Genomic DNA, 26,361 nt, shown 5'->3' with positions numbered 1-26,361 from the left:
GCCACGTTCATTCACATTCAGAGGCACAAACGCACACACAGTGGAGAGGTGAAGTGGAAAGGAAGTTTGCACCAACCAGCTTATGAATGCAACTTAAAAGATTTCACACAGCAAAAGGCAAAAAAAGAAAACACACACACACATAAATTTAAAAATAAAGAAATAGATGCCCCACCCCACAGTCTCTTTCTTCATTCAGGGACTGACCTATTCCCCACCACAAAAATTCAGAAGTTTCCTACTCCCTCTGTCCGACTGGAGTTTTTACAAGGCCTGGGTCTTCAGTTCCACAGGTTCCCCTGTTCCCTCTGGTTGTCCGTTGGAGTCACTGGGTCTGGCACCCTTGAGAATAGACAGTCTCTCAGAAACACTCTTGAGCCGAGGGAAGAGGAGAAAATCATAGAGTAGACTGGCCAGGCCCCCTCCAATGATTGGGCCCACCCAGTACACCTGTAGAAATAGAAAAAGAATAATCAAGGCCTTGGGGAAGGTGGGTTTCATTTTTTTCTTTTTCTTTATTCCTTTTTTTTAATATTTATTTATTTCCCTTTTGGTGCCCTTGTTGTGTTATTGTTGTAGTTATTATTGTTGTTGTCGTTGTTGGACAGGACAGTGAGAAATGGAGAGAGGAGGGGAAGACAGAGAGAGGGAGAGAAAGACAGACACCTGCACACCTTCACCGCCTGTGAAGCGACTCCCCTGCAGGTGGGGAGCTGGGGGCTCGAACCGGGATCCTTGTGCCTGTCCTTATGTTTTGCGCCACCTGCGCTTAACGCACTGTGCTACTTACTGCCCGACTCCCTTCTTTATTCTTTGTTTGTTTGTTTTGTTTTTTAGACAGAAAGGAAGAGAGAGTGAGAGAGTGACAAAGAGGATAGCACCAGAGTTTCCTTTACTGCAGTGGGGGCCAGGCTCAGACTTGGACTGCACATATGGCAAAGCAGAATCCTATCTAAGTGAACTGGTTCATCAGTCACCACCACCACCACCCTTTCCTTCCTTCCTTCCTTCCTTCCTTTCTTCCTTTCTTTCTTTCTTTCTTTCCTTCTGTCTTCCTTCCTTTCTTCCTTTCTAAGTTCTCCTGGTTGATTCACTGCTCCCGGATGATTTTTTTCAAATTAAGAGACAGGAAGGAAAATATACCACAGTACCAAGGCTTCCTTTCCTGCAGTAGGGGCCTGAAAATTGCTCGTGATACAGTAGGAACACTATCCAGGTGAGCTAGCTTGCTGACCGAGGCTGCTTTCTAGTTTCTAACACCACTGGTGGAAAACAGACTTTCTGAGGCAGGGGTAGATAGCATAATAGTTATACAAAGAAACTCTCCTCTCATGCCTGAGGCTCCAGTCCCAGGTTCAATCCCTTGCATGAGCTTCAGCCAGAGCTGAGCAGTGCTCTGGTAAAAAAGGAGAAGGAAAAAAGAAAAGAAAAAGAAAAACAGACATTCTGTACTTGATTCAGAATTGGGCACTATTTCAGCAGAAGTCAATGTTGTTGGGTTTTTTTTTTTTTAAATAACAAATTCTGCTCTACTACCTCCACTTCAAAACCTATCATACTTTCAGTCTACACCTTCCTAGATGTAGTCTATTTCTTATTATCAGTTTGCACTAGTTTAAGAATTTTAATTGTAGGGAGTCGGGCGATAGTGTAGCGGGTTAAGCGCACATGGCGCAAAGCGCAAGGACTGGCATAAGGATCCCGGTTCAAGCCCCCAACTCCCCACCTGCAGGGGAGTCACTTCATAAGCAATGAAGCAGGTTTGCAGGTGTCTATCTTTCTCTCCCCCTGTCTGTCTTCCCCTCTTCTCTCCATTTCTCTGTCCTACCCAACAATGTTGACATCAATAACAATAATGATAACTACAACAGTAAAACAAGGGTAACAAAAGGGAATAAAGAAATAAATATTTTTTAAAATAATTTTAATTGTAGGGGCCAGGCAGTTGCATACCCAGCTAACTGCACATATCACCATGTGCTAGAACCTAGGTTCGAGCCCCCATTCCCCACCTGTAGGGGGGATGCTTCATGAGTGGTGAAGCAGGTCTGCAGGTATCTGTCTTTCTCCCTCCCTCTTGATCTCCTCTCTCAATTTTTCTCTGTCCTATCAACTAAAATAGAAAGAAAAAAAAGTGGCCTCAGGGAGCAGTGGATTCATAGTGCTGGCAGTGAACCACAGTGATAACTGTGGTGGCAATAAAACAGAAAAGAAAAGAATTGTAATTTTAAAATGTACATAACTAAGAGCTGGGCAGTGCCAACCCCAGGTGAAAGCACTCACTGCCATGTTCAAGGAACTGGGTTTAAGCCCCCAGCTCCCCACCTGCAGCTTATGAGCTGTGAAGCAGGTCTGCAGGTGTCTCTCTTTCTCCTTTGCTTACCCCCCTCCTCTCTCAATTTCTATCCAGTCAAATAAAAATATAAAGGTAAAAATACACATAACTTAAAATTTGCTACCTAAGGAGCCGGGCAGAAGTGTAGCGGGTTAAGAATGGGTAAGGCACTGGACTCTCAAACATGAGGTGCCAAGTTCAGGGCTGGGTTCATTCTTTCTTTCTCCAAATATGTAAAGGAGAAAGAGAGGGAGAAAGAAAGAAGGAAAGAAAGGAAGAAAGAAAGAGAGAGAGAGAAAGGAAGGGAGGAAGGGAGAGCGTGCACCACAGCACGCACAAGTGGAAGCTCTACATGTTTGTGCCTGTTCCTCTCTATCTCAGCCTAGCTGAATGAAAAAAATTAAGTGGAAGCACTGAAATTGAGTATGTATGAGACTCCAAACACACACACACAATTACTACTAATAATAATTTTGTTCAGTCTGTTCACATTGTTATGTAACCAGCTCCACAACTTCTCCATCTTACCAAGCTGAAACTCCACTCATTTAAACAACTCCCCACTTCTCACTCACTCTGCAGTCCTGGTCCACTACTATTTTTCATTATTTCAATAAATTTAACTAATCTCAATACCTCATGTGAGATTTTCTTTTTTTTTTTTTTTTTTACATAACCATTATGCTATCTCCTCAGCCCCCTGATGTAAATGCTACCACTTATTTGTTTTTTTGTGACTGGTTGGTTTCACTTAGTATAATATCTCCAAGGTTCATTCATGTGATAGAAATGTGAGAATTTTATTTTGTTTTTATTTTTCAGTTGAATTCTACTGCCTTGAGTAGATAAACCATATTTTGTGTATCCATCAATCTGTGGGGGACATGGCTTGCTTTTATTTGTTTGTTATTGTGAATATTGTTACCATAAAATGAATGTAAAATTTTTAATTTTTTAACTTTTTTTTTTTTTGCCACCAGGATTATCGCTGGGGCTTGGTGCCAGAGAGAAATTGAGAAGGAAAGAGAGACAGGGAGGGAGAGAGAAAGATAGACACCTAAAGACCCTCTTCATTGCTCATGACGTGTTCCTCCTGCAGGTGAGGAGTGGGGCTCCAACCAGGTCCCTGTGAGTGGTGAAATATGTGCTTCACTGGATGCACCACCACCCAGCCCACAGACACTTTTTTAAGATCCATTTTAATTATTTTTAAGATGGACAGGGGAGAGAGAGAGAGTGGCTCTAGAGCAACATTCTGTCATTTGTGGTGCCAGAGATAAAGCTCAGGACTCATCCTTACATGTCCAGAGTGCTACTATTGCACCACCTACCAGGTGACTGAACAACAACAACAAAAAAAAAACTGTTTGACTTATATGTGGCCAAACATAGCAAATTTCTTTTCCTTGTTTTCTTCCCAGAGCATTTCTCAATTCTGACTCACGGTGGTTCTAGAGATTGAACCTGGGACTCCAGAGTCTCAGATATGAAACTCTTCTGCAGAACCATTAAGCCACCATTTTGGCCCCCCCCAAATTTTTTTTTTCTTGTGTCCAGGGTTATTGCTGGGGCTTGGTGCCTGCACCACGAATCCATTGTTCCTAAAGGCTGTTTCCCACCCCCCTTTTGTTGCCCTTGTTTTATCTTTGTTGTGGTTATTATTATTTAAATATTTATTTATTCCCTTTTGTTGCCCTATGTTGTAGTTATTATTATTGTTGTTATTGATGTCATCGTTGTTGGATAGGACAGAGAGAAATGGAGAGAGGAGGGGAAGATAGAGAGGGGGAGAGAAAGACACCTGCAGATCTGCTTCACTGCTCGTGAATCGACCCACCTGCAGGTGGGGAGCCAGCAGCTCGAACCGGGGTCCTTGCACCAGTCCATATGCACTTAATCCGCTGCGCTACCACCTGACTCCCATATAACAAAATTTTATTGAGGACTTGCCCCATACCAGATTCTGTGCTAACTAGGTCATATATACAACTTTCACATTTATGTCTCCTAACACTTCATTTTCTAGTTTGAGAAATTCGAGGTACAGAATAACTGGGCCATTAGCCATAGTCATGTATGAGGCTGGAACCTGGGATAAGGCCCAACCTCTGACTTTAGAAGTTTTTTTCCTACCTTTTATATATATTTTTAAACTTTTATTTATTGGATAGAGACAGTCAGAAATTGAGAGGGAAGTGGGTGACAGAGAGGGAGAGAGACAGAAAGATACCTGCAACACTGCTTCAGCATTTGTGAAGCCTTCCCCCTGCAGGTGGGGACCAAGGGCTTGAACTCAGGTCCTTGCGCACTGTAACATGTGCATTCAACCTGGTGCACCACCATCGGCCCACTGTTTTTGTCTTCCTGTTCATGTCCCTGTACTCACTGCACCTACTTTTGGAATCCAGTGGCTAACCACCGGAAGAAGAATATGAGTAAGAATTTGTCCCTAGGGCTGGGGAGACAGCTTAATGGTTACGCAAAAGACTTTCATGCCTGAGGCTCTGAGGTCATAGATTCAATCCCCAGCACTACCAGAAACCACAGTTGAACAGTGCTCTGGTTGGTGTCTGTGTGTTTCTCTCTGGTCTTTCTGTATCTCTCTCTCTCTTTCTCTCTCTCTCTCTATCATTAAAATAAATTATCATTTAATAAAATAATAAAAATACTAATAATAAAAGAACTTGTCTCTAGCACAAGAATAAATTCTGCCCGTGTGGGCACAGAAAACTCATGTGACAGCCCCTGAGCTGAGTGCTGGCACAGCAGCCAACACATTTAGACAAAGCAAAACCTAACTGTAAAAGGCAGCAGCCTTAAGATTCCTCTTTATGAAGTCTGCCTAACTTGTTTAAGTAATTAAGTATAAGTTTAAGTGACTTTAGTATAAGCTGCCTGTAGAGTGTGAGGGACCTGCAGTTCACACCCACCAGGAGGCCTTCAGGATCCACTCCCATCCCTTCACTCACCCAGTGGTTGGTGAAGTTTCTGGTGAGAATGGCAGGAGCAAAGGAGCGAGCAGGGTTCATACCTGCACCAGTGTAATATATCTGCAAAACACATAGTTATAACTGAGACACATCCCTCCCACTGCAGCCCAGCCCAAAGTTCACGTTGTCTTGTCGTGGGGCTAGCACTCTGCCTGTGGACAGCAGCAAGGAGGGAAGGATAAGCAGCATGGGCATCCCACAGTGGAGTGAAGACACTGATGCCCCATCTGAGGTAGATCATAGACCCTTAGACACTGCCCACATCTGCCCATGCGGCAAACCTTTCCATATTGGGGTCTGAGAAGACTTGATATTACAGTCACAGCTGAAAGAAATATGGGAGGGTGACTGCTTTGGGCCACTCGTTTTATTGTTGATTATGGTGACTTTTGTCCAGAAGGATCTTTAAAAGTCAGGAAAGGCTTGGGGGACCCAGAATCCTTGAATGAGAAGTGACTCCCCTCTCTTACTTACCCCAAAGAGGTGTCCCAGGGTGAGGGAGAAGCCAACAGCCAGGGCCACAGAGCCCAGGCGACCATTCCGTCTTTCGTCGTATGTGGCAAAGATGCAGAGCACAAACTGAAGCGTCAGGAAGATCTCCACCATGGTGGCCTGGCCCACACTCACCCCAGGGTGCAGCTGGACAAAAGAAGAAAGAAGGAAATCATTAGGACTGGATGACCTTACCTCACCTTACTATCTACCAGCCCCTTCATAGTCACTGTATTTGTATCTTAATTCTTCATAAGGATACTCCTTCATGTTGGGAATCATTGTGCACACATACCTGGGTAAGAAACCAAGGTCCCTTAAGGTAAAATAAGTTTCCTCAAGACTCTGAAGGAAAACTGGGACACAAACACAGGATTCTTTTTTCTTTCGCCTCCAGGTTTATTGCTGGGGCTCGGTGCCTGCACCACAAATCCACTGCTCCTGGAGGCTATTTTTCCCCCTTTTGTTGCCCTTGTTTTATCATTGTTGTGGTTATTGTTGTTGTTGCTGGATAAGACTGAGAGAAATGGAGAGGGGAGGGGAAGACAGACGGGGGAGAGAAAGACAGACACCTGCAGACCAGCTTCACCACTCGTGAAGCGACCCCTCTACAGGTGGGGAGTTGGTGGGCTTGAACTGGGATCCTTGAGCCAGTCCTTGCACTTCACACCATGTGTGCACAAACACAGGTTTCTTGATTCTCAGTCCAGTACTCTATGCCTTCCTTATCCACTCAACCACCAGTTTAACCTCCTGGCCCTGAAATGAACACACACACACACACACACAGACTCCCAGATCCTACAGAACTGATCCACCTTGAGTGATCACTCAGAAAGTCAGGGCACCAGGTCCTCCCAGCCCCACCAGCTGACCATTACCGTGCTGAGTGCTAGATTTCCTCGGACAGCCGGTGGAGTGACACTGTACAGCACAGCAGCCCCAGCTACAGCTCCCAGGAGTTGGGCTGCAACATAGCAGAAGGCACGGAGCAGGGACATCTGAGAGCCCACAAGGAAGGCAAATGTGACTGCAGGATTGACGTGGGCTCCACTGATGTGGCCCACAGTCTGCACCAGTGTAGCCAGCGCCAGACCAAAGGCCAGAGCCACCTGCAGAATATGCAGGGGTCCAGGGGCCCAACGCAGTGAGGCCCCCAGCCCAAAGAAGACATAGAAGAGGGTAGCAAAGAACTCAGCAAATATGGCCCTCCAGAAGGAGGCTGACCGCAGTTCCCACATGGCAGGGGGGATGGGCACAGTGCCTGGGTCCCTGATACCCCCCTGGCTGGTCTGGGTGTCCTATCCCCTTTATAGAGAGCTCTTAATCCCTGGGAGGGGCAGGCAGAGATGGTTGGCCCAGCCTCTTAACTCTTTATCAGCCGTGCAGTGATCACCCACTCTCACACATCTGAGAAGGCACTTGGCTCCCCTAGATGATGAACAGAGCTGTGGGTGTCAGGGGAGGGGGAGGGTCAAGGCTAGAGAGGCTCTGAGAGAAAGGGACCAAGAATCCAGGATCTGGACAAGTCTGTCTTTCTCTTCATTCATTTCATCTCTGAGCTTTGTAGTCCTGACTGACATATGTGTTAGAACATTCCTCAACTCTTTTTTTAAAAATATTTATTTATTTATTTATCCCCTTTTGTTGCCCTTGTTGTTTTATTGTTGTAGTTATTATTGTTGTTGTTATTGATGTTGTTGTTGGGATAGGACAGAGAGAAATGGAGAGAGGAGGGGAAGACAGAGAGGGGGAGAGAAAGACAGACAGCTACAGACCTGCTTCACTGCCTGTGAAGCGACTCCCCTGCAGGTGGGGAGTCAGGGGCTCAAACCGAGATCCTTACACTACCAGTCCTTGAGCTTTGCGCCAGGTGCTGCACTACCGCCCAACTCCTCATTCCTCAACTTTTACTGGAAGGTCAGGCAAGCTGAGTACATACACTTCACACAGCATGAGACTGTTCCTGAAGACTTCAGGCTTCCCTGAGTTGGCCAGGGGTAAGGGTGGGGGTGGGCTTAGGAGTGGGGTCCAGCGGGGAAGTTGGAAAACTAAAGAAAATTCTTTAGTTCTCTAGGATTAGAGCACTTTGTTTCATTGGATGATTGGGGCTGGAATCTGTGGACCCTGCAGCTCTGGGACAGAATAGTTCTGCTGTGTCTAGCTTTCTCTGAGCCCAGGTTCCCTACCCCCTAACCCACACCAGCACCTCCCTTTTCAGAGCCCTCAACCCAGCCTCTGAAGCCAGAGAAACTGGGAAAGAAGCTAGCTTCCTGGATAGGTTGGGAGTGAGGGTCTGGGTGGGTGGGGAGAAGACAAAAATGCAGTCGTTCCATCTCAGAATCATTTTGTACTTCATCTTTCCTAACTTATAAGATATCTCCTAGTGAAAATACTGAGATGAGGGACTGGGTGGTGGCTCACCAGGTTGAGCGTGCATGTTACAGGACACAAGGACCCAGGTTTGAGTCCCCGGTTCCCACCTGCAGGAGGAAAGCTTCACAAGTGGTGAAGCAGGGCTGCAGGTGTCTCTCTGTCTCTCTCCCTCTCTATCACCTCCTTCCCTCTCAATTTCTGGCTGTGTCTATCCAATAAATAAATAAATAATTTTTTTAAAAAAAGAAATACTGCAATGAAAGAAGCCGAGTTATGGCTACAAACATGGATGGCGCCATCTTTCAGTGTCTAATATCTTCTACTCTGGCTGTGATTAGGGTAGTGAAATCCTAAACTTTAATCCGTAGGAACATGTTTGGGAGCTAGCATGTTTGGGGAAGAAGGCTGGCCAAGAAGAAAGAAAAGATCAAGATGAGGAAGGAAAGTTGTGCTTGGTTTAGTGGTGGTTTTGGAACCTAGAGGCAAGAATAATGTGTTGGTGGCAAAGCCGATTGCAACACACTGGTGAGGCCAGGGACATAACTCAACTGGTAAAGCATCAGACACGCATGCCCGAAGTTCCCAGTTCAATTCCTAGTGCCGAATGTGCCTGAGTGGTGCTCTGGCTTCTCTCTGACTCATGTTCCCACTTGCAGAGGAAACAAAAACAAAACGAACAAAAAACACTATGGCATGGGAGGTGGTTCAGTGGCTAGAGTGCTAACTTGTAAGTAAGAAGACACAAGTTTGATGTCTGATACTCTCTCTCTCCATCCTTTTCTATCATTAATCAACAATTATTAGTGGGGGGACAGTGGCATACCAGGTTAAGTGCACATAGTATAAAGTATAAGGACCCACACAAGGACCCCAGTTCGAGCCCCTGGCTCCCCACTTGCAAGGAGGATGCTTCACAAGTGGTGAAGCAGTTCTGCAGGTGTCTCTCTGTCTCTCTCCCTCTCTATCTCCTGCTGCTTTCTTAATTTCTCTCTGTCCTATCAAAAAATAAAAGTAAATGGCCACAGGAGCAGTGGATTCGTAGTGCAGGCACCCAGCCCCAGCAATCACCCTGAAGGCAAAAAAAGGAATTGGGTCTAGAAGGTGGTGCAGTGAATTAGGCACTAGACTTGGAAGCATAAGTCCTAAATTCTATCCCCAGCAACCTATGTGCCAGGGCAATGTTCTGGTCCTCTCTCTCCCTCCTTATCTTGTGTTAACAAAATAAATAAAACCATAAATAAATCAATCCTTTTTAGAAAATGAGGATAAAATAGTAAAACAAACAAACAAAAACCTAAAAACATCACTGACCAGGTAGTGACACATTCAGTAGAGCACACACACACATCACCATGTTTAGGACCTAGATTCAAGAATAGGTCCCCACCTGCAGGGGGAAAGCTTCATGAGTGGTGGAGGAGTGATGCATATGTCTCTCCCTCTGTCTGCCTCTTTATCTTTTTTTCTCTTCTTTTTTTTTTCAAAGATTTTATTAGGAGGCCAGGCAGTGGTGCACCCAGTTAAGCGCACATAGTACAAAGTGCAAGGACACGGGCAAGGATCCAGGCTGGAGTCCCTGGTTCTCCACCTGCAGGGGGACAACTTCATGAGTGGTGAGCAGGTCTGCAAGTGTGTACCTTTCTCTCACCTTCTCTATCTCCCCCTCCTCTCAATTTCTTTCTGTCCTATCTAATAAAATGAAAAAAAAAAAAAAAAAAGACCTCCAGGAGCAGTGGATTTGCACTGCAGGCACCGAGCCCCAGTGTGATAACCCTGAAGGAAAATAAATAAACCATATATATATACATATATATATATATATGTATATATATGGAAGATAGAGAGATAAAGAACCAGATATCACTCTGGTACATGTGCTGCTGCGGACTGAAATCAGGACCTCATAGTTGAGAGTCCAATTTTTATCCACTGTGCCACCTCCAGGAGCACACTCTCTCCTTATCTTTCAATCTTCCATCTATCAAAACAGAAAACAGGGGTGGGGGTAGATAGCATAATGGTATGCAAAGAGACTCTCATACCTGAGTTTCCAGAGGAAACTACACAAAGATCAGGGTGCCAGGCTTTCAGTCAGCACCATCTCTAAGGTGGTCATATCTGCAAGTCCTGAGGAAAGGAAAGGCTGGTATTGTGTCTGCTCCCCCTACTCCCTTCTAGTCTCTCTCTCTTTTTTTAATATTTATTTTATTCATTTATTCCCTTTTGTTGCTCTTGTTGTTTTATTGTTGTAGTTATTATTGTTGTTGTTATTGATGTCATCATTGTTGGATAGGACAGAGAGAAATGGAGAGAGGAGGGGACGACAGAGAGGGGGAGAGAGAGCTAGACACCTGCAGATCTGCTTCACTGCCTGTGAAGTGACTCCCTTGCAGGTGGGGAGCCGGAGGCTCGAACGGGGATTCATGAACGCTTTGCGCCACGTGTGCTTAACCTGCTGCACTACCACCCGACTGTCCCTTCTAGTCTCTTATCCATCATCCTCCTCCATTCTTGTTTCTCCCTTTAAGAGTCTCTTTCATAGATAAGGATGTGGTACTGTGGCTAGAGCAATGGACTTATGTGCATTAATTCTTGAGTTCTTTTTTTTTTTTTTTAATTTTTTTTGGGTAATATTTATTTTATTTATTTATTCCCTTTTGTTGCCCTTGTTGTTTTTTTTATTGTTGTAGTTATTATTGTTGTTGTCGTTGTTGGATAGGACAGAGAGAAATGGAGAGAGGAGGGGAAGACAGAGAGGAGGAGAGAAAGATAGACACCTGCAGACCTGCTTCACCGCCTGTGAAGCGACTCCCCTGCAGGTGGGGAGCCGGGGTTCGAACCGGGATCCTTATGCTGGTCCTTGTGCTTTGCGCCACCTGCGCTCAACCCGCTGCGCTACAGCCCGACTCCCAATTCTTGAGTTCTATCTCCAACATCACATGTTTCAATGCCTGAGGCTCCAAAGTCCCAGAGCTAAATAGTGCTCTGGGAAAAACAACAAAAAAAAAAAAAAAACAGAAATCATTTGGCGGGGAGGTTAGATAGCATAGTTGCTATGCGAAGAAACTCTCTTGCCTGAGGCTCCAAAGTCCCAGGTTCAGTCCCCCACACCACCATAAGCCAGAGCTGAGCAGTGTTCTGGTAAAAAAAAAAAAAAAAAATTCCAACTTCTTCTAGCGTTTGCCCTTCTTCCATAGCCAGTCAACAGCGTCAGGTTGAAAGCTGTCAGGAGCTGCTTGTTGCTGGCTTTGAAAGTGACTGGGATCCATGTGGATTCAGTGGGCTAGGAAGGATCGTCAGTTTCCCCAATGAATGGGTACTCACGGGATGCACCACGAGAAGGTCGATCCAATGCATCCCAAAATTCCAACTAATACTCAGCCTCTTCATTCTGTACCTGCTAATATTTAAACTCTTGAGTTAAGGAAGCACTGACAGACAGAAAGGGAAGTGATCAGGGAACAAACCCCCACTTAGTTGGCCTGGGATTTAATAGCAGAGAAGAGGAAAGTTGATTCAACTGGAAGCAGATAGAGGCTACAGAATAAGATGGCAGTGTTGCCTTCCTATAGGAACCTCATCTTCTAGATCACTGCTTTTGTTTGTTTCATGAAAGAGAGATACAGAAAGAATGACCAGAGCACTGCATAGCTCTGTCTTTTGGTGGTGCCAGGAATTGAACCTGGAACCTCAGAGCCTCAGATATGGAAGCCTTTTGCAGAACCATATGTTATTTTCCCAGTTTCCCAGATCAATTTTATTAGTGCAGTTCAGAGCCTCTGTTTTGCGTCCCGTTCCAGTTGGAAACTGGTCTAGGTGAATGGAGCTGGGAGATGAACACTAAATATTTCAGGGGGTCGGGTAGTAGTGCAGCAGGTTAAGTGCACATGGTGCAAAGTGCAAGGACCAACGCAAGGATCCTGGTTCAAGCCCCTGGCTCCCCACCTGCAGATGGGGTCGCTTCACAGGTGGTGAAGCAGGTCTGCAGGTGTCTGTCTTTTTCTCGCCCTCTCTGTCTTCCCCTCCTCTCTCCATTTCTCTCTGTCCTACCCAAAAGTAACAACAGCAATGAAAATAATAATAATGACAACAACAAGGGTAACAACAAGGACAACAACAAAATGGGAAAAGTGGCCTCCAGGAGCAGTGGATTCGTAGTGTAGGCATCAAGCCCCAGCAATAACCCTGGAGACAAAAAAAAAAAAAAAAAAAAGCCCTCCCTGAAGAGGCAGCAAACTCACTATCAGTGGCCAGGGAACACTTCCTGTCTCCTTCCTATTGCCTCATGCCCAAATCGTCACCTCTAGCCCCAGTTAGCATCCTCCCCAAGGTAGCCTTACTGACACCATACTCAAGCTGATGCATCTGCTCTCTCCAACATTCTCCCTTGGTCTCTCCCAACAAGTGTTCTTTCTCTTTAGCCTTCTCATGATATGACAGAATCAATGAAGAGCCAGTGCTTACAATGGATCCTGTTAACCAGTTCACTGGGAAGTTACAGACTCATTCTTCTCCTTAATTTATTATTATTATTATTATTATTATTATTATTATTTCTGGGGCTCAGTTATTGGCACTGCAAATCCACCACTCCAGGAGGCCATATTTCCCTTTCCCTTTCCCTCCCCCCACCCCTTTTGATTCGATAGGACAGAGAGAAATTGAGAGGGGAGGGGAGATGGAGGTAGAGAAAGACAGACACTTGTGGGGGTCGGGCGGTGGCGCAGTGGGTTAAACGCATGTGGTGCAAAGCGCAGGGACCAGTGTAAGGATCCCGGTTCGAGCCCCCGGCTCCCCACCTGCAGGGGAGTCGCTTCACAGGCGGTGAAGCAGGTCTGCAGGTGTCTATCTTTCTCTCCCCTTCTCTGTCTTCCCCTCCTCTCTCCATTTCTCTCTGTCCTATCTAACAACGAATTGCGTCAACAAGGGCAATAATAATAACCACAACGAAGCTACAACAAGGGCAACAAAAGGGGGAAAAAAATGGCCTCCAGGAGCGGTGGATTCATGGTGCAGGCACCGAGCCCAGCAATAACCCTGGAAGAGGAAAAATTAAAAAAATTTAAAAATAAAAAAGACAGACACTTGTGGACCTGCTTCATCACTTGTGAAATGTCCCCACTACAGGTGGGGAGTGGGGCCTGGAACTCCAGTCCTTGTGCATTGTACTTTGTGTTCTTAACTGGGTCCTCCACTGCCCACCCCATACACCCCTTTTAGGAATCCCCATCAGGATTTTTTATCCTAGGTTTCAGGAACAAAGGGAGTAAAGAAGAAAACTGGGGGTCAGGTGGTAGCACAGTGGGTTAAGCACAGGTGGCACAAGGCACAAGGACCGGCTGCGTTAAGGATCCCGGTTCAAGCCCCTGGTTCCTCACCTGCAGGGGAGTCACTTCACACAAGCAGGTGAAGCAGGTCTGCAGGTGTCTGTCTTTCTCTCCTCCTCTCTGTCTCCCTTCCTCTCTCGATTTCTCTCTGTCCTATCCAACAACAATGATAACAACAACAATATTAATAACAACAACTGTAAACAACAATGGCAGCAAAAGGGAAAAAACAGCCTCCAGGAGCAGTGAATTTGTAGTGCAGGCACCGAGTCCTAACCATAACCCTGGAGGCAAAAAGAAGAAGGAGGAGGAGGAGAAGAAGAAGAAGGAGAAGGAGAAGAGGAGAGAAGAGGAGAAGAAAAAGAAAACTGGGGGGGGGGAGGGGAGTCGGGCGGTGGCGCAGCGGGTTAAGCGCACGTGGCGCAAAGCGCAGGGACTGGCGTAAGGATCCCAGTTTGAGCCCCCGGCTCCCCACCTGCAGGGGAGTCGCTTCACGGGTGGTGAAGCAGGTCTGCAGGTGTCTATCTTTCTCTCCCCCCCTCTCTCTGTCTTCCCCTCCTCTCTCCATTTCTCTCTGTCCTATCCAACAACAAAGCAACGTCAACAATGGCAATAATAACCGCAATGAGGCTGCAACAACTAGGGCAACAAAAAGGGGGGAAAATGGCCTCCAGGAGCAGTGGATTCATGGTGCAGGCACCGAGCCCAGCAATAACCCTGGAGGAAAAAAAGGAAAAAAAAGAAAAAAAAGAAAACTGGGCGGGGGGTGGGGGGGTGGGGGGGTGGGGGGGTGGTGGTGCACCAGGTTAAGTGCACATAGTACAAAGCGCAAGGACTCATACAAGGATCCTGGTTTGAGCCCCTGGCTCCCCACCTGCAGGGGAGTCGCTTCACAGGCAGTGAAAGCAGGTGTCTCTCTCTCCCCCTCTTTCTTCCCCTCCTCTCTCCATTTCTCTCTGTCCTATCTAACAAAGACGACATCAATAACAACAATAACTACAACAACAATAAAAAACAACAAGGGCAACAAAAGGGAAAATAAACAAATTATTAATTAAAATTAAAAATAAAAATAAAATAAAGAAGAAGAAAGAGTAGGAGAAAAGTAAATTGAGGATCCAACCAAAAGACAAGAAGAAACTCAGGGAAAGCAGGTAAAGACATCTCTATCGCTCACCAGAAACTGTAAACCATGTAGGTGGCGCATCGCATCGGGTTGATCACTCACATTATCATACTGCGAAGACCTGGGTTTGAGCCCTTGCTCCCCAACTGTAGCCAGCCATGTCGCAGATCTGCAGGTGTCTTTCTCCCTCTCTTTCTCCCCCTCCCCTCTCAATATCTCTCTGCCTTACCAAATAAAAATACAAAAAAAGAAAGAGAAAGAAAAGAAAGAGAGAAATGGTCACTGGGAGCGGCAGATTTATAGTGCCGGAAATGAACCCTGTGGCAATAAAAAAAAATTGCCTGGGAGAGTAATGGATTCCTGAAGTCACCCCACATGGGATCACCTAGATAGAACATGCTTCACTTCATCTTTTTTATTTATTTATTTAAGAAAGGAGATATTAAGAAAATCATAGGATGGGGGGTACAACTCCACACAATTCCCGCCACCCAATCTCCATATCCCATCCCCTCCCCTGATAACTTTCCCATTCTCTATCCCTCTGGGAGCATGGACTCAGGGTCGTGGGTTGCAGAAGGTGGAAGGTAGAAGGTCTGGCTTCTGTAATTGCTTCCCTGCAGAACATGGGCGTTGATACTCCCAGTATCCAGGCGATCCATACTCCCAGTCTGCCTCTGTCTTTCCCTAGTAGGGTGGGTCTCTGGGGAAGTGGAGCTCCAGGACACACATTGGTGGGGTCTTCAGTCCAGACTGGCATCCTGATGGCATCTGGAACCTGATGGCTTGCTGGGAAATTATGCCAATGCAGTCACATCTGACATGTTGTCCCCTCAGGCTACTGCTAGTTCCCCGGGAGAGTTGGGACATTCTCGGAGTGCCTGTTCAGCCATGTTGTGCCCTCAGGACATTGTCTATATCCCCGTGATATCTGGAGTGCTCTGGTTACTCCTCCCCCCTCCCATTCTCATGAGAGTTATCATCCTATCCTGGAGTGCTATGGTTACTCCTCCCCCTTCCCATTCTCGCGAAAGCTACTCCTATAAAAACCCTTCGTTTTCCGCACCTCGCTCTCTTGCCTGCGCTCCACTCTGGTGTTCAGACGCAGGAAAGGTTACTGCGTGAGGCGGCCATTTTCGCTACCTCCACGTGGCGCAACCTGCTTCTCTAACACCCAACTCTGAGGTGCCAGCGCGAATAAAGATTTGTGTTTCCTCTTCGCTCCGGACCCTCTCTCTTTCTTCTCTGCGGCCCGCGCACTACAACATCTGGCTCTACAACAGTGGCTGAAAAGAGAGTTAACATACAAAGCCAAACAAATTGTTGCTTCACTTCGTCTTTTCTGGTTTCACTCCCCACCCCACCCCCCCACACACACATCTCTTCACTCTATTTCATTCTTGTACTTGGGTTCTTTCCAGGGGTTGCAAAAAGACTCCTAGTTACAGATTCTCTCTCTTTTAAATTTACTACTGGATTGAAAGGGGAGGAGAAATATAGAGGGAAAGAGACAGAGATACCTGCACTCCTGCTTGACCATTTGTGAAACTTTCCCCCTGCAGGTGGGAACCAGGTTCTTGAACCAGTATCCTTGCACACTTAACCAGGTGTGCCACCGCCTGGCCCCTAAGCAGTAAGCTCCCTCTGATTCCTTATAACTATCAAAAAAAAAATTTTTTTTTTGCCTCCAGGGTTATTGCTGGGGCTAGGTGCCTGCACTATAAATCCACTGCTCCTGGAGGCCATTTTCCCCCTTTTGTTGCCATTGTTGTTTATCATTGTTGTTATTATTATTGTTGCTGTGATTGCTGTCATTGTTGTTGGATAGGACAGAGAGAAATGGAGAGGGGAGGGGAAGACAGAGAAAAGGAAATAAAGGCAGACACCTGCAGACCTGCTTCACCACCTGTGAAGTAACCCCCCTTCTGGTGGGGAACTCTGGGCTTGAACTGGGATCCCTACGCTGGTCCTTGCACTTCACACCATGTGTGCTTAACCTGCTACTCTACTGTGTGCTTACCCCACTGCACTACTGCCCGGCCCCCCAAAATGGTTTTGAGCCCCAGCCTACCTGCTATGTTCGTAGCATCACAAGTCCAGCACACCTCCACAGGCGCTAAGATGGCAGTTATTATTTTTATGTTTTTTTTTAATCTTTATTTATTGGATAGAGACAGCCAGAAATCAAGAGGGAAGGGGGTGATAGAGAAGGAGAGAGACAGAGAGACACCTACAGCACTGCTTCACCACTTACAAAGCTTTCCCTTTGTAGGTGAGGACCAAGGGCTCGAACCCGGGTCCTTGCGCATTGTAATACTTGCGCTCAACCAGGTGCACCACCACCCGGCCCCCCTATGTTTTGTTTTGTTTTTTTTTCTTTCACCAGACCACTGCTCAGCTCTGACTTATGGAAGTGCATGGCCTTGAACCTGGGACTTTGGAGTCTCAGGCATGACAGTCTCTTTGTATATCACTATGCAATCTGCCCCTATTTTTATTTTTATTTATTTTTAATTTCCTTATTGGGGAATTAATGTTTCACATTCAACAGTAAATACAATAGTTTGTACATGCATAACATTCCTGTTTCCCATAAAACAATACAACCCCCACTAGGTCCTCTGTCATCCTTCTTGGACCTTTATTCTCTCACCCACCCACCCCAGAGTCTTTTACTTTGGTGCGATACACCAATTCCAGTTCAGGTTCGACTTATGTTTTTTTTTTCTGATCTTGTTTTTCACCTTCTGCCTGAGAGTGAGATCATCCCATATTCATCCTTCTGTTTCTGACTTATTTCACTTAACATGAATTTTTCAAGGTTCATCCAAGATCGGCTAAAAACGGTGAAGTCACCATTTTTTACAGCTGAGTAGTATTCCATTGTGTATATATACCACAACTTGCTCAGCCACTCATCTGTTGCTGGACACCTGGGTTGCTTCCAAGTTTTAGCTATTACAAATTGTGTGGCCAAGAACATATGTGTACACAGATCTCTTTGGATGGATATGTTGGGTTCCTTAGGCTATATCCCCAGGAGAGGAATTGCAGGGTCAAAGGGTAGGTCCATTTATAGCCTTCTGAGTTCTCCAGACTGTTCTCCACAGAGGCTGGACCAATTGACATTCCCACCAGCAGTGTAGGAGGGTTCCTTTGACCCCACAACCTCTCCAACATTTGCTGCTGTTACCTTTTCTGATGTATGACATTCTCACAGGATTGAAGTAGTATCTCATTGTTGTCTTTATTTGCATTTCTCTGACAATCAGAGACTTGGAGCATTTTTTCATGTTTCTCGGCCTTTTGGATCTCTTCGGTGGTGAATATTCTGTCCATGTCCTCCCCCCATTTTTTGGATGGGGTTATTTGTTGTCTTGTTGTTGAGTCTGGCAAGCTCTTTATATATGTTGGTTATTAAACTCTTATCTGATGTATGGCATGTAAAGATCTTCTCCCATTCTGTGAGGGGTCTCTTGGTTTGGGTAGTGGTTTCTTTTGCTGTGAAAAAGCTTTTTAATTTGATGTAGTCCCATAGGTTTATACTTGCCTTAGTCTTCTTTGTAATTGGATTCGTTTCATTGAAGATGTCTTTAAAATGTATGTGGAAAAGAGTTCTGCCAATATTTTCCTCTAAGTATCTGATAGTTTGTGGTCTAACATCCAAGTCCTTGATCCACTTGGAATTGACTTTTGTATTTGGTGAAATACAGTGGTTCAGTTTCATTCTTCTGCATGTTTCAACCCATTGTTTCCAACACCATTTGTTGAAGAGACTCTGCTTTCCCCATTTAATAGTCTGAGCCCCTTTGTCAAAGATTAGATGTCCATAGGTATGGGGGCCTATTTTTATTTTTTATGAAATTATTTATTTATTGAATTGAGGCAAAATTACGAAAAATGGGAAGATAGAGAAAGAGGGGTGCTGAGCGGTGGCGCACTCAGTTAAGTGAACTTAGTTTGAAAGCTCAGGGATCTGGGTTTAAGCCCACCTGCAGGGAGTCCACCTCACAAGTGGTGAAGCAGGTCTACAGGTGTCTCCCTTTTTTAAATTGTTTTATTTACTTATTTGTTTTTTTCCTTTTTTTTTTTTTGCCTCCAGGGTTATTGCTGGGGCTCGGTGCCTGCACCATGAATCCACTGCTCCTGGAGGTTACTTTTTCCCTTTTCTTGCCCTTGTAGTTTTATCGTTGTTGTGGTTATTGTTGTTGTTATTGATGTCATTGTTGTTGGATAGGACAGAGAGAAATGGAGGAAGGTGGGGAAGACAGAGAGGGCGACAAAAAGACACCTGCATACCTGCTTCACCGCCTATGAAGCGACCCCTCCCCTCCCCCCCCCCGGCCCCATAGGTGGGGAGCCAGGGGTTTGAACTGGGATCCTTACGCGGGTCCCTGTGCTTCACGCCATGTGCGCTTAAGCTGATAAAGACAGAAAGAAATTGAGAGGGGAGGGGGAGACAGAGAGGGAGAGAGACACACACACACACTTGCAGCCCTGCTCCACCACTTGTGAAGCTGTCCCCCTACAGGTGGGGACCGGGACTTGAACCTGTAACTTTGCCCACTGTAATGTGTGTGCTTAACCAAGTGCGCCACCACCTGGCCCCTGCAGGTGTCTCTCTATCTCCCCCTCCTCTCTCAATGTCTCTTTGTTCTTATCAAATAAAATGGGAAAAAAATGACTGCCATGAACAGTGGATTCATAATGGTGGCACGAAGCCCCACCAGTAACCCTGGAGGCCAGGAGTGGGGTGGTAGCGCAGCAGGTTAAACGCAGGTGGTGCAAAGCTCAAGGGCCGGTGTAAGGATCCCAATTCGAGGCCTCGGCTCCCCACCTGTAGAGGAGTTGCTTCATAAGAGGGGAAGCAGGTCTGAGAGGAGTTGCTTCATAAGAGGGGAAGCAGATCTGTAGGTGTCTGTCTTACTCTCCCCCTCTCTGTCTTCCCTTCTTCTCTCCATTTCTCTCTGTCCTATCCAACAACAGCGACATCAATAATAGCAACAATAACTACAACAATAAAAAGGGCAACAAAAAGGAATAAATAAATATTAAAAAAATAAAAATAAAGAAAAATATATTAAAAAAAATAACCCTGGAGGCCAAAAAAAAGAGCAAGGGAGTTGGGTGGTAGTGCAGTGGCTTAAGCACACATGGTGCAAAGTGCAAGGTCTGGTGTATGGATCCCGGTTCAAATCCCCAGCTCCCCACCTGCAGGGGAGTCACTTCACAAGCGGTGAAGCAGGTCTGCAGGTGTCTATCTTTCTCTCCCCCTTTCTGTCTTCCCCTCCTCTCTCCATTTCTCTCTGTCTCATCCAACAATGACGACATCAATAACTACAACAATATAACAAAGGCAACACAAGGGAATAATTAAATAAATACATATATTTTTTAAAAAGTGAGGGGACAGGGGTAGATGGCATAATGATTATACAAAGAGACTCTCATGCCTAAGGCTCTGAAGTCCGAGGTTTTCAATCCCCTGCACCACCATAAGCCAGAGCTGAGCAGTGCTCTAACACACACACACACACACACACATACACACACACACACACACACACACACACGTGAAGTGATTTTGTTGTTGCCCAACGGTCACAGAGTAATTATACAAACCTATACACATCAACACTACATGGGGTCACCCGTTGAGATGACTACTATATATGTGGACTGTTGTTTTCCAAAACATTGTTGACCACTGACACATGATTGTAACAGGGTGTAAATGAGCCTATAATGTTCAGGAAATCTGGTTGTTAATGGCAGCACAACCCATAGAGTGCACACGTTACTAATCCCAAAGGCCAGGATTGAAGCTCCTGTTCCCCAACTGTGGGGAAACTTCACTAGCAGTGAGGCGGTGCTACAGGTGTCCCTTCTCTGTCTCTCCCATTCTATCGAAAAGAAAGAAAAAGAAATGCCTACCAGGAACAGTGGAGTTGTGCAGGTTTTGAGGAGCCCCTGGGATAACCCTGGTGGCAAAAAAAACCCTAATTAATTACTTAATTAATTAATTAATTAGGGAATTATTTAGGCAGAGCTATTTGTTTGTCCTCATTCTTTTTTTTTTTTTTTTGCCTCCAGGCTTATTGCTGGTGCTTGGTGCTGGTATTATGAATCCACTGCTCCTGGTGGCCACTTTTTCCATTTTACTGGATAGGACAAAGAGAAAGTGAGAGAGGAGGAAGAGGCAGAGAGGGAGAGAGAAAGACAGACACCTGCAGACCTGCTTCAGTGCTTGTAACTGCCCCCCGCCGCTGGTAGGGAGCTGGGAGCTTGAACCCAGATCCTTGCACAGGTTCTTGTGCTCTATACTATGTGTGCTTAACCAGGTGTGCCACTGTCTGGTCGCCTCTGGTCTCTTTTCTCCACAGTGGTTGCCCTCAAATTGTCACAGCCATCTCTGAAGTTGTCTGGTCCCCACTCATCACCCTTCTGAAACACCCAGTCCTAATTCTCAGGACACTAAGAAAATTCTGAATCCCATAAAAATAATTCTTTTGTTGATTGTACATAACCGTATGAGTATCAAATGTGCTATTACTAACAACATACACATACTAAGTGAGCTGCCTAAATTGGAGTGTAAATGAACTCATTAGTGGATTAACTAGAAGTAAATGTAACTGGAAGGGGCCAGGTGGTGGCACACCTGCTTGAGCACACACATCACAGTGCGCAAAGACCCAAGGTCAAGGCCCTGGTCTCCACTTGCAGGAGGAAAGCTTCACAAGTGGTAAAGCAAGACTGCAGGTGTCTCTCTGTTTCCCTGCCCCCCCTCACCATCTCAATTTCCCCTCCCCTCTCAATTTCTCTGTCACTATCCAATAATAAATAAAAATAATAATTTTTTTACAAAAGAAACATAACTAGAGACAATAAAATACTGACTATCCTCTGTAATAATCACTGTGTGGTAGAATACAGATGTGGTCCCGAGGGGATGGGTGACCATCCACCTCTCCTGCCACCATAGAGACTCTATCCCAGTCCTATACTCAGAATGCCAGGTCAGCATGTAACCCAGCTCCATTGTGTGGACTGTTTCAGAAAGACAAAGGCCCAGCATAGCACGAGCCAACCCTTGGCTAGCTCCTGAGGGGCCCCCTTCTCTCTCTTTCTCTGGCTATGCTTTGCTGACTGCTGACTCCTGGCAAAGTCCAGAATAATCACTGAGCTCTGAGTGCATCGCCCATCCCTCATCCTGGTCAAGGGCACATGTTAGAAACTGGATAATCCAAGGAATGGAGCTGCTTTTAATACCTAGATTGCCCTTTCCCTTTTCATCTGTCAAGCAAAATTCTATCACTCCTTAATTTGTTAAAAAGACTTTATTTATTTTATTAATGAGAACGAGAAGAGAGAGAAAGAAACAGACATCACTCTGTATATGTACCGCCAGGGACTTCATGCTTGAGAGTCCAGTGCTTTATCTATCTATTGTGCCACCTCCTGGCTGGATCACCTCATTAATTAATTAATTAACCTCCATAATTTTTTAAAGGGGGAGGTCTTGGCTGGCCAGTGACGCACCTGATTGAGTGCATATGTTATAAAGCACAAGGATCCAAGTTCAAGCCCCTGCTCCCCACCTGCAGGGGGAAAGCTTTACAAGTGGTGAAGCAGGGCTGCAGGTGTCTCTGCCTCTCTCCCTTTCTGTCATCCCCTTCCCTCTTGATTTCTGGCTGTCTCTATCCAATAAATAAATAAAGATAATTTAAAAAGAGAGCATGAGAGAAAAAAAGGGCACATGCAATGCCAGAAATTGGACACAGGACCCTAAGGCTTTTATCCACTTGCACCACCTCCTAGACCCATTCCTTTATTATTATTATCTTTATTTATTGGATAGAGACAGTCAGAAATCAAGAGGGGGGAGGATGATAGAGAGGGAGAGAGACAGAGAGACACCTGCAGCCCTGCTTCACCACTCCTAAAGTTTTCCCTCTGCAGGTGGGGACTGGGGGCTCAAACCCGGGTCCTTGAGCACAGTTCTTCTTCTTCTAGCGTTTGCCCTTCTTCCGTAGCCAGTCAACAGCAAAGCTGTCAGGAGCTGCTTGGTGCTGGCTTTGAAAGTGACTGGGATCCATGTGGATTCAGTCGGCTAGGAAGGATCGTCAGTTTCCCCAATGAATGGGTACTCACGGGATGCACCACGAGAAGGTCGATCCAATGCAACCCCTTGAGCACAGTAACACATGCGCTCAATCAGGTGGGCCACCACCTGGGTCCCTGCCCACTTCTTACTTATTAGGCATAGAAGTGTTAAGAATTGTAGTCAGGAGATGGTGCAGTGGATAAAGCATTGGACCCTCAAGTATGAGGTCCCGAATTCAATCCCTGGCAGTACATGTACCATAGTGATGTCTGGTTCTTTCTCTTTCCTCCTATATTTCTCATTAATTAATAAATTATTTTAAAAAAGAAATGTTAAGAATTACTTACAGGCTGGGGAGAAAGCATAATGGTTATGCAAAAATATTTCCATGCCTGAGGCACCAAAAGTCCCAAATTCATTCCCTAGCACCTTTATAAGCCAGAGCTGAGCAGCCCAGGAGGTGGTGCAGTGGATAAAGCACTGGACTCTCAAGCCAGAGCTGAACAATGCTCTGGAAAAAAAACAAAAACAAACAAAAAACTTGTTAGGAACAAAGCAGGTATATCATTTGAATGAAAGTGTGTTTGTCAGCTGAACGGTCAGTTTATACAAATTAAATTAATACATAACATGACACAGGGACCCAGTGGTAGCGCACCTGGTTGAGTGCACAGGTTACAAATCCACAAGGACCCAAGTTCGAGTCCCTAGTCCCCACCTGCAGGGGGAAAGCTTCATGAGTGGTGAAGCAGGGCTGCAGGTATCTCTGTCTCTCTCCCTATCACCTCCTTTCTTCTTAATATCCGGCTGTCTCTATCAAATAAATAAAGATTAAAAGGGCCCATATGATGGACCTTGAAAAAATCATGTTGAGTGAAATAAGTCAGAAACAGAAGGATGAATATGGGATGATCTCACTCTCAGGCCGAAGTTGAAAAACAAGATAAGAAAACATAAGTCGAACCTGAAATGGAATTGGAGTATTACACCAAAGTAAAAGACTCTGGGGTGGGTGGGTGGGTGGGGAGAATACAGGTCCATGAAAGATGATGAATGACATAGTGGGGGTTGTATTGTTAAATGGGAATCTGGGGAATGTTATATATGTACAAACTATTGTATTTACTGCTGAATGTAAAGCATTAATTCCCCAATAAAGAAATAAATTATTTAAAAAATAAATAAAATAAAATAAAATAAAAAGGGCTCATACAAGTCCATGAAGGATGATAAATGACATAGTGGGGGTTGTATTGTTAAATGGGAAGCTGGGGAATGTTATGCATGTACAAACTATTGTATTTACTGCTGAATGTAAAACATTAATTCCCCAATAAAGAAATAAATTAAAAAAAAAAAGGGCCCGAGTGAGTTAGTCAGGCTGTAGCGCAGAGGGTTAAGCACACGTGGCACAAAGCACAAGGACCATCTAAAGGATCCCGGTTCGAGCTCCGGCTCCCCACCTGCAGGGGAGTCACTTCACAAGCGGTGAAGAAGGTCTCCAGGTGTCTATATTTCTCTTCCCTCTCTGTCTTCCCCTCCTCTCTCCATTTCTATCTGTCCTATCCAACAACAACATCAATAACAACAATAATAATTACAACAATAAAACAACAAGGGCAACAAAAGGGAATAAATAAATATATATAAAAGGGCCCGAGTGGTGGCACACCTGCTAGAGCTAACATGTTACAATACGTAAGACCCCAGTCCCCACCTGCAGGGGGAAAGCTTTATAAGTGGTGAAACAGGTCTGCAGGTGTGTCTCTTTGTCTCCCTCTCTGTCACCACCTTCTCCCTCGATTTATGGCTGTGTCAGTCTATCCAATAAAAATAATAATAAATACTACCATGATGCCAACCTGAGTTCCCCAGACAGAGAACCTCACCAATGTACCCTGGACCCCCACCTCTTCAGAGCCCTGCCCCACTAGGGACAGATAGGGACAGGTATGGACGGACCTGCCAACATCCATGTTTGGCGGAGAAGCAATTACAGAAGCCAGACCTTCCACCTTCCACACCCCATAATGACCCTGGGTCCATGCTCCCAGAGGTATAAAGAATAGGAAAGCTTTTAAGGGAGGGGATGGGATACAGAACTCTGGTGGTGGAAATTGTGTGGAATTGTGCCCCTCTTATCCTATGGTCTTGTCGGTATTTAGTATTTTATAAGTAAAAGAAATAAAGAAAAAGAAAAGAAAATTTAAACAGGCTTTTTTTTTTTTAAAGCCTGCATGGCAAAACATGACACATAAGAAATGATTCTAGGGGAGTCAGGCGGTTGCACAGCGGGTTAAGCGCACATGGTGCAAAGCGCAAGGACCGGTGTAAAGATCCCAGTTCGAGCCCCCGGCTCCCCACCTGCAGGGGAGTCGCTTCATAGGTGGTGAAGCAGGTCTGCAAGAGTCTTTCTCTCTCCCTCTCTGTCTTCCCCGCCTCTCTCCATTTCTCTCTGTCCTATCCAACAACGATGACATCAATAACTACAACAACAATGAAAAACAAGGGCAACAAAAGGGAAAATAAATATTAAAAAAAAAGAAAGAAAAGGAAGAGATATCAAAGGAATCCAGATTGGAAATCATGAAGTTAAATTATTATTATTTGAGGATGATATGCTGTCATACCTAGAGGACCCCAAGAACTCCACCAAAAAAAAAAGAAATGGAAATGATCAATAAATTCAGTAAAGTATCAGGTTATAAAATTCATACAAATAAATCTGTGGTATTTCTTAAAAAAAAAGAAATGATTCTAGGGGCTGGGTGGTAGCACACCTGGTTGAGCACATGTATTACAATGCGCAAGGACGCAAGTTCAAGCCCCCATCCCCAACTGCAGGGGGAAAGCTTTGCTTTCATGCGAGTGGTGAAGCAGTGCTACAGGCGTCTCTCTGTCTCTCTCCCCCATCACCCCTTTCCCTCTTGATTTCTGGCTGTCCTTATCCAATAAATAAAGTTTTTTTTTAATATAATAAATAAATAAAATTATTCTGGGGGTCGGGCGACAGTGCAGCGGGTTAAGTGCAAGTGGCGTGAAGCAAGGACCAGCGTAAGAATCCCAGTTTGAGCCCCCAGCTCTGCACCTGCAGGGAAGTAGCTTCACAGGCGGTGAAGCAGGTCTGCAGGTGTCTATCTTTATCTCCCTCTCTCTGTCTTCCCCTCCTCTCTCCATTTCTCTCTGTCCTATCCAACAACAATGACATCAATAATACTTCAACAATAATAAAAAATAAGTGCAACAAAAGGGAAATAAATAAATATAAAAATTATATATATGATCCCATGAGTAAGGGGGAAAATAGATGTGTGTCTAAGTGACCGTGTGAGCAATTTACAATTACCTCAGACCTTAAGATCAGGATGGAAGGGGGCCAGGCGGTAGTGCAGCAGGTTAAATACACATGGCACAAAGTGCAAGGAGCAGCATAAGGGTCCCAGTTTGAGCCCCCCCCTCCCTCCCTACCTGCGGGTGAGGGGTCGCTTCACAACTGGTGAAGCAGGTCTGCAAATGTCTTTCTCTCCCCCTCTCTGTCTTCTCCTCCTCTCTCCATTTCTCTGTCCTATCCAACAGCAACAATAACCAGGGCAACAAAAATGGGAAAA

General features: G+C 45.4%; 1 protein-coding gene across 1 annotated transcript; it reads right to left on the bottom strand.

The window, feature by feature from the left end:
- Positions 1-94: 94 nt before the first annotated feature.
- Positions 95-7,090, bottom strand: MIP (major intrinsic protein of lens fiber). Its single transcript, XM_007533327.2, has 4 exons — positions 6,699-7,090; positions 5,800-5,964; positions 5,305-5,385; positions 95-450 (listed from the first exon to the last, which is right to left on the bottom strand). Exons 1-4 carry the CDS (start codon positions 7,056-7,058, stop codon positions 265-267), a joined length of 792 nt encoding a protein of 263 aa, XP_007533389.1. The 5' UTR covers positions 7,059-7,090; the 3' UTR covers positions 95-264.
- Between the last annotated feature and the right edge of the window lie 19,271 nt (positions 7,091-26,361).

Source organism: Erinaceus europaeus, chromosome 7 (genome assembly GCF_950295315.1).
Source record: "Erinaceus europaeus chromosome 7, mEriEur2.1, whole genome shotgun sequence".
NCBI classification, from domain to species: domain Eukaryota; kingdom Metazoa; phylum Chordata; class Mammalia; order Eulipotyphla; family Erinaceidae; genus Erinaceus; species Erinaceus europaeus.
Note: the sequence above shows the minus strand (reverse complement) of the source record. Positions and strands in the feature narration are given on the sequence as shown.